General features: G+C 39.7%; 1 protein-coding gene across 2 annotated transcripts in view; it reads left to right on the top strand.

Annotated features, from left to right (window-relative positions):
- The window catches only part of Klp68D (kinesin-like protein 68D), a 56129-nt gene extending 42560 nt beyond the window's left edge, over positions 1-13569 (top strand). For both annotated transcript variants that reach the window (XM_076125938.1, XM_076125937.1), the window contains 6 exons: positions 9296-9460; positions 9712-9848; positions 10281-10451; positions 10859-11196; positions 11334-11741; positions 11824-13569. In XM_076125938.1, the coding sequence (XP_075982053.1) occupies positions 9296-9460; positions 9712-9848; positions 10281-10451; positions 10859-11196; positions 11334-11741; positions 11824-11949 (1345 nt within the window). In that variant the 3' untranslated portion in view covers positions 11950-13569. The remainder of the gene's footprint in view (positions 1-9295; positions 9461-9711; positions 9849-10280; positions 10452-10858; positions 11197-11333; positions 11742-11823) is intronic.
- The last annotated feature ends 94 nt before the right edge of the window (positions 13570-13663 follow it).

Here is a 13663-nt window from a genome sequence, read left to right as displayed (position 1 = left end):
TTAGTCTTACCTCTTTCTTCTTCTTATCATAGAATTTACAATCTTCATCTCATGTACATGACCTGGCGAATAATCTGCACGTTGCATACATAGTAACAGTAGTGAGTAGTGACTCTAGTGAGTAATCCGCTTGAACTCGTTATCAGTTAATGACCCCGATACAGATACGATACACGACGCGAACATATTTGTATACCGCTTCATTCAGGTAACGATTATGTACCTCTTATTGTACTATGTGTATTGTTGTGTTTGTCACGTAATGTGGAACTAATCACATATTTTACTTATTTATAAAGAGGCCTATTATCGCTGACATCTTGATGAGTGGTCAGATTTAAAAATACTATACGCTCTAGTGGTATCGGGCGAATTTTCAACATCATTCTAAATAGAGAGCTATCGGCAAATTGTCGTCACTCAGTAGTTGCCTGAAGGTGGATGGCGTCGAGGTCGGCCTAGAAGACGCTAGGCTAGTGTGATTGGAAGGAAACGACTGGTGATAAATACAAGTGGAGGAATCTTAATAAAATAGTGCAAGTAAAAAACAAGCTCAAAGAAACCACGTTTCTTAGGATTCTACACAAACTCAGCCAGGAACACACAAATTATTGTCTTATATTTTATATCGTCGTCGCCGATCCTAATGACCTTTAAAATCAATTAATTAAATCAATAGAACTGATCTTTCATAATCATTAATGATAAAGTCATGAGCTCACTTAATAACTTTCGATTGATTACAACATCGATACAAAACAATGAGCTTCAACATTACAGACACAACACACTAATCTATCACACACGACGCTAATCACTGGACAATCAACACACATTCAAATCATATCCAGTTTTTATCTAGATCAGGATGTGTTCTCAACTCCTTATAAGAAATGTAGTAGACATGTCTGTTGGCTACATTCCTGTCAGTGTTGCTATGTTACCCTGCACTCCCACTGAAAATTATTTGGCGTGGTCGGTAGTGTACGCGACTGCCCGCAGAGTTCTTATGTTTGAGTCCCCGGTCAGACAACAAAGTTATTTTAGAGTTTTTCTGTTAAGAACTGCGGATTGTGCCAGAAAAGATGTTGGGCCTGTGTTTGTCTTCTCTTCGTATCAGTTCTTTTTCAGTAGAGGAATAAAGAGTGTGCCTGTGTATTGTGCACACACTCGGACACTATAAACAAAGTCCTGCACAGTTAGCTGGTTTCAATACAAGTGATCGTCATAGCCTAATTGCGACTTCATCATCACCCCACACTATTAATAATAAGTAGATCTAGTTTGACATAATTATATGTATTTCGAGTGTTGCCATGTTACTACACACTCCCACTATGGCGGGTGCGGGGTGGTGAAGTGTGATGTGACAGTATGCGTGGGCGCAGTGTTTGTACTACACATGCTTGCTGCTAATTGTTACCTTATTAGTGCTTCCTGCATCACATGTATTACCTTTCCTGCTGATCGATTATCGTGTGTTACTTCATTGAAACATTCGGAATGTAGCTTGAACTGACATAGGAATGAAAGAGGCTTGTATTTATACGATCTGTGCTATTAATGCCACTTGCACTTGAATTGATTGAGGACGCTCTTGGAAGTGAGTGCAGTCATATAATATGACTCATGTACGATTAGAAATGGGAACGTGACATAGTTCTTTGAATATATATTCTATTTACCCCGAGAAAGGAATTTTTCAATCGGCATTGCCCTTCATTCAATAATAATATGTACTTTTACTTACACTCCTATTCTTTTTACGGCAAATTCTTCTTGTCTGATGTTAATATCAATTACGTTTTGTGTCATATAATTATTTGTCGCCCTTTATAGCGAGGGATTATACATTACCCGCATTTTACAACAAACGTAGGGGGATTTCTCCTGCTACAATAAATTATATTATCGAACTGCTCCGGTATAATACTCAATCCTCAATAGTGTTGATTTATTTGTGCAGCTGCCCAACTACGACCGTACTGTACAGTCTGATATTTCAATTGAGTGTTGAAAAGAACTAAGGAAATGAAGCAAACAAAAACTAATTTTCATAAAATACTTCTGAAAACAATCTCTGTGCGCTACTGTGCAGTGAATGGGGCACTCAACTCACAAATTACGAGCACAATAATTGTATTGGATTCAAGTGGGTCGAAGAATTCAAGCCCTCTTTGGTCTAAATTTGAGCTTGTTCCGGCTGCACTACTCTCGTGTCTTTACAATCAACATTACCAACATACGATATAGCCGTTATGTATACCATAGCGCCTAGAAATTACTACAAACCTATCTTGAAACCTAAAACAACATAATAATCAAAACAATACTTTCTGGACAAAACAATATACGATGAATTGATGAAAAGTTTCCTTTCTCTTTCCCGATATGATAAACCTCAATATGACACACATATGATACAGCAATCCAGACGTGCAGTCATAACATTCGGTGACAAAAGACAAAAGTCGTGATTTATTGATACAGCTGCGCACTCCTCCATTGTATTAACGATTGCGCCGACTGCGGCGTGATATCTCACTCGTGCGTACAAAAGAACTGTGCAAATGTAATCAAACAATACTGTAACAATGTTTACATGATATCAGACACGCACTGTGTCCGTAGCTGCGACTTCACTCGTTTCATATTGATGAAGTCGATTCATAATGCATGAGACTTTTAAAGTGTCTGGTGAACAAATTGATCCTGTACTTTTTTTATTGCCCTTCATGTGTCCCACTACTGGGCAAAGGTCTCCCCTGTTCTTATAGATGCGCAAATGACCGTTGACGATTGTCAAATCTAGATTCTATCAAAGTGCCTGCTACAGACACGTTTGGTCAATTGTACCGATACTCATACGCTATGACCCTAGAGGCTGTCTTATAAGAAACGGCTTAACCCTTGCATCTTTTTGTCCGAATGAAAGATATAGGTCACACTCACGATAGTAGGAATAAAGATTCGAATTGATCAGATGTTTATTTTAACGCTTGTACAAACAAACATTATAATTACGTTTATTAGTATCCAATCAATTAACCAAAGTAACGCTATTTACAATGTAAATGAATTCGTCTCCATTCACGATTGATCACGGCGATACAATGATTCGATCATCTAGAAAATCACTAACTGATTATAAATCCTTAAGAATATCAACAATTCGTAACAAATGTTCACGCATGCACACGTAGTAAACAAAAGCTACTATTAAAAGAAGTACTATTAAAAACGTTAGTGTAACGTACTTGACCGATATCGCGCTTGTTTCACTACTAGTAATACTAATAAACTATTAGTAGTCTCAAATATTTATAAACAAAAGAAGATTCATTATAAACTCATGTACTGTTCAATGCGAGAGTGTACTACTGTAATTAGTTTTTCGTATGCCAGCTAAACAGTTATCTTAGATCATACTATCTCACACTATATTATACCATATTACATATTATTATCATATACTAATTTTAATAGTTAAAATGCAAATGTTTAGATGGATGTTTGTTACTCTAAAATTCAGGCTATAGTACTAAACGGATTTGGATAAGATTTGATACAAAGGAATGGTTTTTTTCCTGGGAAATCTTTACACGCAAACAAAGTTGCCGTTTGTTAAATTTTTGCAAACTGTTGGCAGAAGTCAGTAGTTTTGTTAATCTTTAACAAAAAATCTTAAAGTTAAGGGGCTCACGTCTACTAGGGGCATGGGGTAGGCTAGAAATATACCACTACACAATATTTCAATCCTATAATTCCGGCCTCATTCAAGGGGAAAAAGTGTGATACGTGATTATCATGGCTAGGCTACTTATATTTACATTGAAAAATTACCAAAACAATCTTTATTATACCGCATCATAAAGAATGGTTAAACATAATAAAAACGGGCCTTAATAATACAGTGTTTAAATATACTACGCCAGTCGCGTGTGTTAGTAATTTTAGTCTAAAAATATATACCACTATTAGTCATACATATAACCTTTTGAACTTTTATATTTTTTCTTGGAAACAACACCTTTTTATGTGTATACTTAACATAAGATAATGTTAGTTATTATCAATCACTGTTCAAATAAATAATAATTTATTTTATTTATTTTTTGCGCATCTGTTGTTTAATAGAAGTTAGTCCGGTACAATAATGTTGAATGATTTTGCATGTATTTACATAGTATAAATTATTTTGTTAATAAGATTGTATCTATACACGATTGTCTAAATTTGCTGCTCATATTAGTGTTGTTGTGGTCAGAACTCTCTCTGGCTTTTTCCTGAGCTTGCTATTGTAGACGGACTCACATTGTTTTCACGTAGATCCACTTTTTTCACCATTAATATAATAAGGGCTTAAGTTACCCGTTGTCGGTTTAATTTTACGTCATTTTTGGCTCTTAAGGTGCGATTTCAGTTAATCTCTATCTTATTATAAGTCTTCAAACATGCGAATGACTTGAAGCAGTTCTAACTCTAGTCTTTATCACTAGCTAACCTAAGCACGTATCAATTAATGCTAACACATTACAATAACTAACAAGTTGATTAAGCGACACTACATACATAATAATCAGACAATATCCGTTGAGAACGAACAATGTAAGCGCCGGGCAGTAACGCGGCGTGAAGCAGGTGTAACACTGTGTAGTGTGTATTTACTAGTAATTACATTATAATTAACAATCATTAAGCGACATTGTGCTATAAGGAGCGCGGAACGATTAACATGACGCGTGCGCCGGCGCCACTTAGGGTTGCCAGATGCAAGCTGATAATTTCCTGGACATTTCTGGGGTTACGAACGGAATCAGAGTTTCGGTCGCCGGTCCGTTACTACAAGAAGTAGAAATTGCCAAAAAAGGAAAGGAATTAAGTAGAACTATAGGTACATGAAAAGAAATATACGTAGAATGGTAACTTTAAAAAAACTTGTAGGTATTTTCTTACTCCGGTCGCTCAATTTTCTACTACTGTCGACTACCGACAACCGGCTAGCTATCGAAAAATTTTACACAAAAATCTGTTTAGCGCCTCTATCGGGCTCCGTAAGAACTATTTGTGCAGTACATTTTAAAAGTCGAAGTCACTGTACTCGACAGGGCCGACTGTAAAGAATTGCGCTACGGGACAGTAAAGTTAAATTACAGGACACGGGCAACCCTAGCGCCACTAGTGTCATTGCGGAAGGAAGCGCGCTACACCTGAATCAATGCGTGTGTATGTGCGTCATGTTACATACTGAGTACTATGAGCTGTACTGAATGGAAAAGGACTTTGAATGTAAACAGTTAACATGATACACGTTATTCAGGGGAATATGATTAATGCTTTTTATTTAGTGAGATTCTTTGTCTTGCCCTTATCCCACGTTAAGTTGTGTCGGTACAGCAAGTTTTGTTTCTCAAAAACATGCTATCGAGAGATTGGACGAATAAATCAACAGGCCGCCCGCCTGACGTCCGCCCTTCTTGGGAATACATTCAGTGATCTGTAAAGTGTAATTCAGATGTCGTTAAAGGTTCAAGAACTAAGCCTTTCAGAATTTTGCAAGTTTTATGAACATTAGACACTCATTTTATTATTGTTTACTGTAATTTAGGAAATATAAAATATGATAACGCCTTGCCACTTCTAAGAATAATTGAAAGAACTTACTGCTCTATACTGCTTGTTCTTGCTTTATCATGTACGATGTTTGTTTCCATACTTGTGACACGCTGAAGGATACTATTTGTTCCTCATTGTTTAACATTCGTATTTGAACACCATTTGTGTGGCTTATCTTGTCGTATCATACTTATTTTTCTGTAGGAACATGATTAAATACTGACCAAATATACTTAGAACGGATTAATGAGTTTTCTGTATATTTACATTAAGACCATAACCCATACCATACTGACTGACATGATTCCAAATGTATCCATGGTAAAGACATCTTTTTGCACCCGGCGTTGTGCAAATTAGCCATATAAAGCGCCTGAAAAAGGGGCCGCAATTAGAGAAAAACTACCTTAGCACGGCAAAATATCATTTTGAAGGACTACCTACTTTGTAAGAAATACCTGCCGACCTGTTTAAAGAACCTACACTTTGGCTTTGGACTTGCAGACTAGACAGATGATGTTATTTATGACACACTTAATCCAAGCCACACATTTTACTGGCCTATATTTCACCACACGACGAGTGTTAGCCGTCAAACTGAACTGATTCCTGCACTGCACGTGTGTTTCGCTGACCTCAACCAATCATAACATTGGCTATTTTTCCACATTAATATAATATAAATTTACGAGCGTCTGCTATGAGGTATAGACGTATAAACGTTTTTCTTATAAAATAACGAAAAAAATAACAAAATAAGTGTGTAGAGATCACCGCAGGTGATAGACATATCAGCTGATTTTTGAATAGCTAGTAGTGTCTTAAGTCTCTGCTTACCACCTGTAGACAGACAGATAACGTGATCATTATGTACGTTTCAAAACTATTTCACTCTGGCTTTTAAAAATTAAAAAACAAAAATTGAGTTCGGGATAGATACCAGGAGTCCATAAGACTAAACAGTTCAAGCGTTTAATCAAAGATGTATTTATCAGTGATCCACACAGTTCCGTTCGTAATTGACATGCGACACCTACATTAACTCATGATCTCCTAGTACCTGCACGTAGTAAGCTCCTCTAGTTACACATGCTAATTATTGCTAATATTATGATAATAACACACCGACAATCTGATAATTATACCACGTAAATCTCATTACGTTTATACGCATAGTCTGATTATCTAAGATCAAGTAGATTTAACTCGAACACTAGCAAGGTACCTCCTCCATCCTGTTCTAAAAATATCGCAATGCTTATTTGAAACATTTATTTAGTCGTAGGTCAACGATAAACTTATTTTATCGTTGACCTACGACTACTTATTAAGGTGTGTTACATAGAGGGCTTCGTCTTTAATTACTAAGAATATTATTCTCGACATTATGGATATCACTGGTATTGTTTTAGGCCCTTTTTTAGAGGAACACGGCTCGTAGTAAGACTTTCAAATGAATAATTTTGATAAACAGTGTCTATCTCTCTACAATCTGATCTCAAACATTTGAAATTTTCTTTTTTCGTACGTTACTTTCATTTTGGTTAAAACATCTGTCATCTTCTATGACAAAAATCAGTATAACTTAGATTACCGTCACTGCACTTGAATAAAATTTTCGCCGGAACTGAAATATTAGCAATAAATAACTAAACGGAAACGAGAGAAAACAGATTTCCTTTGAAGGTGAAGTTTCACAACGACACTTGACAATCAACAGTTACTCAACAATAAAGAAACTGCATTCTTTTTACATTTCCATTGCACATTTACAATAGATTACTTGCGGAGCCTTGAAGATGTACACTAATCGTGACTTTCATTTATTCAGTGACTGATAAAACTAACTTACTTCAGTCAGCTAAGTATTCGACTGATTTTCGGGCTAAGTAACTGTAATAGGTAAATTGATTACGTGAAGGAATCAGTTTCCAGAAATGTTGCTGGTCAGGATGAAAATCTGAGTTGACTTCGGGTTATCCAGTCTCCGTTTAATGTCTCAGTAATCAGCAAAAATACAGACTTATAGCAAACCGTGAATAGTTTATATTCACTCCGGGATAAAACAGTGAATCCATTGATCTCACTTTATACAAGTTCTACAAGTATCTACTTTACAGCTGCTGTAAAAAACTTAACCCAATTTAAATTTGAAACTATCCGTTAGTATCTATCAATACATATGTATATGTGTCGGAAACGTGTCTAGTTGCAGCACTTACACGCATCAATATTTATTAACGCGCAACAAATAGGCGTGCGAACACGAGACGGAAGCGACCAATAGAAACGCGGCGGTGAACGCACTGTGACGTCACGTCCCATGCGCCCGCGCACTGGACCTTAAGGACGAAGGAGTGGGGGGAATCTGTTTAATTTCCTTTACAACTTGATATCGGTGTTGTATGGGTTTCGTGATTCAATTGATCTAATATAAGGGTGTAAAAATTAATAGAGTGCTTCCGTTGGTATATTCATCGAATTTGTATCAAAGTTTCCGTATTGAATTTTATCTTGTAGGAAATAAGAGTTTGCTTGGCAACTAATAAAAAAATATTAAGTTACTATTGTAGAAGAACAGTAAGAACTTTTGCAAAAATCTCTAGGTCACTTAACAGTTCTTAGCTGTTCGACGTTTGTGGTCACCGACGGGCCGTCTGACCTTCGTCCATTCCATGGTCGCCATACTACCGAAATATTTTAGAGGTCGACTCCGAGACGTCCTTCAAAAAGGTCAATCGTCGCACCTTGAAGTATTTTCTAAATTAATCTGTCTAATGTGAAAATACTCGTTCCTATGTTAAATAGAAGCTGGTATAATTAATTAGTTATTAAGTTCAGGTTAAGTATTTTTTTTATACCTATGATTTTTATGAACACAAGTTACACAGAAATAGCCCAGGTATCTCAAAGCCCAAGTTCCACCTGTGAATACCACCTGGTTAGCTTATCAGCTGAAAGTTTTACAGTTGTTTCCAGACATTTTCTATCACTTTGTCTATTCGATAGATTAACCGACACCTATGAGCCTTAAAACGGCCACTAGGAATCGTTACATCATTGTATAAAAAAAAAGTTTCTGCGTCTACCATCAAAGCGTACCAAGGAATCAGTCACTATCACATCTTAGGGCTAAATATAGCCTCATGGATGGCAAGTTCAAGGCTCAACAAACTTAGCTTCACCTCATTTCCTCGCTGGTATATTAATAGCAGTCCCTACTCCCTCCTCGCTGGCACAGGATGCTCCAACTAGCCCTCATTACGCGCCGCCCAGTTAACTGGACCACTGATCAACTTGTATGCACACAATTACGTGTGTCATTGAGATGTGTAGTTAAATTGTTGCCTTATCTAATAAAGGGACATTCTGTCAACGATTAACTTTGAAGTTAAAGTAGTAAATTAAGTTCTATAACTTCTATTACCATGATCTTAAAAGTTTCATGAATTCTTTCAACTGTAAGCCTCCTCCCCGATGGACAGCTAGCTATAAATAGGGTAGTACTTATACAGTTTGTATCACGACAAAGTATTTTTTAGCAACTTCTGGACTCTGTATCCGACTTCACTTACTTAGGTCACCCGAAAACCATTAACCAGATGCTTTGATCGATCAAGAGTAAGGAACTATTCACTGGAACTATATAGTCTAATGTATACTTTTCTGATTGTTGTAGTGTGGGCAAGTTGAACCTGGTGGACCTGGCGGGCAGCGAGCGGCAGCGCAAGACGGGCGCGTCGGCGGAGCGGCTGCGCGAGGCGTCGCGCATCAACCAGGCGCTCTCCTCGCTCGGGAACGTCATCTCTGCGCTCGCGGAGAACAGCCCCCATGTACCCTACAGGTATACCTACAGAAACACTCATCACAAAGACACAAGCATCATCATTTGCTATTGTCCCCCCTCTGTGCAAATTTCTATTAAATACCCCATTTTCAAAGGTATGGTGAAAAATAGTCTGAAAAATCATGTTCCTTTTAAGAGGATCCAAAAATAACATTTTAAAAGGATATAATTACTCTAGACCTAAAGGCGTTTCCGTAGTGAATAAATGATAGCATCTAATATTGTTTGTTGTGTGTTACATATTGCAGAGACTCGAAGCTAACTCGTATCCTGCAGGACTCGCTGGGCGGCAACAGCAAGACCATCATGATCGCGAACATCGGCCCCGCCTCCTACAACTACGACGAGACCATCACCACGCTGCGGTACGCGCACAGGGCCAAAGGTAACGTATCTTACTTAAAACAAACCAAATACCTTACCTTGTTTACTTTCTAAAGTTCATCTTCTTACCTATTACCTATTGGCTTACTACTTATATGTAATTGGTAAAGATCGTTAGTCTTTACTCTATTAAAAATGTGAACTTATTAAATTCAGTCTTAGATAACATGGAATAAAGCATAAATTATACAAGCAGTCTATTAATCCCTAGACAGCTCGACACGGTACGAAAAGATCACCAGCAATTATTTAATCATCATGAAATAGTCTTACTAAGTATGACTTCTTCATTCTACCAAATATCAGTGTCATTGTATGAGAGGTGCTTGCACTGAGATAGATGGCTACTTAGTTTCACAGGGTGAAATAGGTACACAATATGATCAACAGTAATAATTGCACTTGTTTTAAAATCAACTTGTCACGTTTGCAGCGATAAAGAACAAGCCGGTTCGTAACGAGGACCCGAAGGACGCGAAACTGCGCGAGTACCAGGCGGAGATCGAGCGACTGCGCGCGCTCATCGAGCAGCGCCGCAGCGGCCTCGACAAGAAGCCCAGGAAGGAACGACTGCCCAAACCCAAGCCACTGCTCACTGATAACTGTGAGTACATCGCATTATTACTATTAATTATTAACAAACAATTACTTTTCAAGAATAAGTCTCCCAAACTAACCTTAAATAAAGTTAATTATTTATTGCGTAAATGTTAAATTAATAAATATAATCACCGGTCGCTAAGCAACTAAACGACTCTTGAATATTTTATTAGTGATGCAAGGATGCATCCATTTCTGTACTGGTAGCGCCATCTAGTTTTGAAAGTCGGAACTAAATCAAATTCAACCTGTATTCGGCATTTGTTTTGTGTTAGTAATAAAAATAAATAACACTTTAGTAAGTATCGTTACAATATAACATTTACTGGCGTTACTAAACTTACTAACTTCTAAAGTTTTTTCAAAAAGACTTACAAACTTTACTTTATCTTTAATATTGTCTCATTACAGCGGAAGAAGAAACAGTAAGCATAGAGAACGAGAACATTCTCGCGGAGTCTACGATAGAACAAGAGAAATGTAAAACTGAGGAGCTAGAGCACCAGATCAAGGCGCTAGAGGAGCGCCTGGTGCAGGGCGGCGGGGGAGGGGGCAAGGACCTCATCAACAACCTCAACGAGACCAGGCTCATCCTGGAGCAGCGGAACACTGAGATCGCCGAGAGGAAGAAGCGCGAGGTGGAGATGCAGCAGCGTATTGAACTGGAGGAGGAGACCACCGCCATCGTCACCAGCACCTTCACCAATCTACAGCAGGAGGTCGATCACAAGACTGCTAGGTTGAAGAAGGTAAGGTTCTTTTGTATTTTAGTTCCAAAAAGTTGTAGTTTAGTTTCTTTATTGTGTTACGCAATGCTTTGTCCACCAATATCTACTCGTATCTTAAACTAAAGTTTCAATATTTCGAACGATGTTTTCATTCCCAGTGCTTGGCGAAGTACGCGGGTCTCCGTGAGGAGATGGTGGAACAACGTGAGGCGCACGACAGCGAGCGGCGCGAGCACGAGGCGCTGCAGGCCGCGCTCATCGCCGAGCTGCGGCGCCGCCTGCTCGTGGCCGACTCCTTCGTGCCCGCCGCGGGCCGGCCGGCCGTGCTGCGCGCGCGCTACAACGACGACACCGACACGTGGGAGCTGCGCCAGCACGTGGGCGTGGAGCCGCTCGCCGAGCGCCCGGTGGCCTGCCCCGGCCGCCGCCGCCCGGCGCCAGCCGCGCCCGGCGGGGCCCGCGCGCCCGCGCACCGCGCCGAGAACGTGCTGGACCTGGCGCCGCTGCCGCTGCCCGCCACCACGCGCACCTACACGCCGCCCCGACACAACGCGCACCACACGCAGGTCGGCTGCCACTTTGATACGTAATATTCAATAAAGAAAAAAAATACTTTATTTTACTAATCTCTATAAATCGTCGTTTTAGAGTGTCCCCGCCCCAGTGAAGAAAGAGCCCGAGATGGAAGCGATGACGGTGTCGCGCAAGTCAGCGGCGCGCGCCCCGCGGCCCAGCACGGCGCACCAGCGCCTGGGCACGGCGGGCGTGCGGTAGAGGCGCGAGGGCCCGGGACCCGCGGCTTGGGGGCCCGCGCGCTCGACCCGCGGTGCTGCACCCGGCGCGGGCCCCCAACCCGTCCGGCGTCCCGCATCTGAGCGAAGTCCGGTCCGTGACTCCACGGAAATGTCAGCATTTCGCGTGCGAGTGCGCGTCCGCTAGTTCCTGCCGTGTTCGTCCGACACCAGGCCGACAGCTTGCCGCTTGTCCCGCCCTCCGGTCCCCCCGAGCTCGGACACTATACAGTACGACGACGTACGACGTACACTAAGTACGGGATCGTACGCTACTGTCGTAGGGGCGTTAGTCACAAATTCCAGTGGAGGCGAGGTGTCGCCGCCGTGAACGTGATCTCATTGTGTTAATTCCCAGTATTTAGAAGGGCGCGGATCCTTTTTATATTAATTTTAATACGTATATGTATAAAGTCGTAGCTACAAATCGCGTGAACGATACTCGGAGGCGGCGGTTACGACTCGTGAGAGACGCGAGTCCTAATGATTAGGTTGTTGTTTGTTTTATAAGATTTTATTTTACCATTGTTGTCTCTTTTATTTTTTGTAAAATTTTATTTTGTGCCTCGATACCAACACACGTGTTTGAGATATAGTGATATTAGGTAGTTTACAACGATCGTCTTTTATTTAAATTTTACTGTGAAATATGTTTTTAAATTATATTGAAATTACAATATGTCGCGCTCGCGCCCCTAGCGGCGGACAGTAGCGCGTGTTCGAGTGCGGGCGCGATCTCCCAAAGCGATGTGATCCAAATAATGTATGTTCAAATGTGTTACCAAAGATGGAAACTGTCCATTCCGTGACGATCGTCCGGCGCCACACGTGTTGTACACAACACAACACTACACACGTGCACCGGCCGTGTGGCGGTGGGCAGACAGCTGTGAGCGCCGATGACGTTGTTCCTTTATGTAAACGGTTCATTTGTGGATATGTTAAATATAATTATTTCTAAACAGTTTCTAGTCAATGATGATGAATTATATTCTTGTATACAAATATTGTAAATAATAATGGTATTTAGGTATTTAAAGTATCCATAATACTGAGTATGAACTAGTGTAGGTAGGTTGCTAATTCGCGCACAATACCGTGTTAATGGCATCGGTCCTTACGTTATACAGTTGAGTCAGTACGCGCCGTACACACTGTGCTCTGTGCGGTGTAACACTGACCGTGCAGTCAGTACTATACCAAGTATTGAGATACAGAGAGTATCTACATGTCAGTACATAAGAGAACATTCGCTTGTAAGAATAGTACTTGCGTGTTACATGTAACGTTTGTTGTTTCTAATGAAATGGTTCATGAATTGTTATACTTGCCAGTACATTCACAAGCGAATGTTTCTCTATGTATAAGATGTTCATCCATTACCTTGCTTTAAACGATATCAAATGAGTATTATGAATTATGTGAAATAGTGTATATGTTGGGATCATAAGTTGTTTATATTGTCTACGTTGTATTGGCTTTATATTTGATTTAAATTATAAATGAAATGATCATGTATTGTGATATATTATTTGGTAACTGCTAGTCAGCTGTGCCGCATACACGCTTATACTCACTAATGAAATAAACATTTTGAATTTTATGTGTTGTATTTTTATTACCTTCTAACAGGATTTAAAAAAAAAAAACAGTTCTTATGCGGTAAATCGCGGCGTGGATTTATCATAAAGGACTGG

Source organism: Anticarsia gemmatalis, chromosome 18 (genome assembly GCF_050436995.1).
Source record: "Anticarsia gemmatalis isolate Benzon Research Colony breed Stoneville strain chromosome 18, ilAntGemm2 primary, whole genome shotgun sequence".
NCBI lineage: Eukaryota > Metazoa > Arthropoda > Insecta > Lepidoptera > Erebidae > Anticarsia > Anticarsia gemmatalis.
The sequence above is the reverse complement of the archived record's forward strand: the minus strand, read 5'-3'. Positions and strand labels throughout refer to the sequence as shown.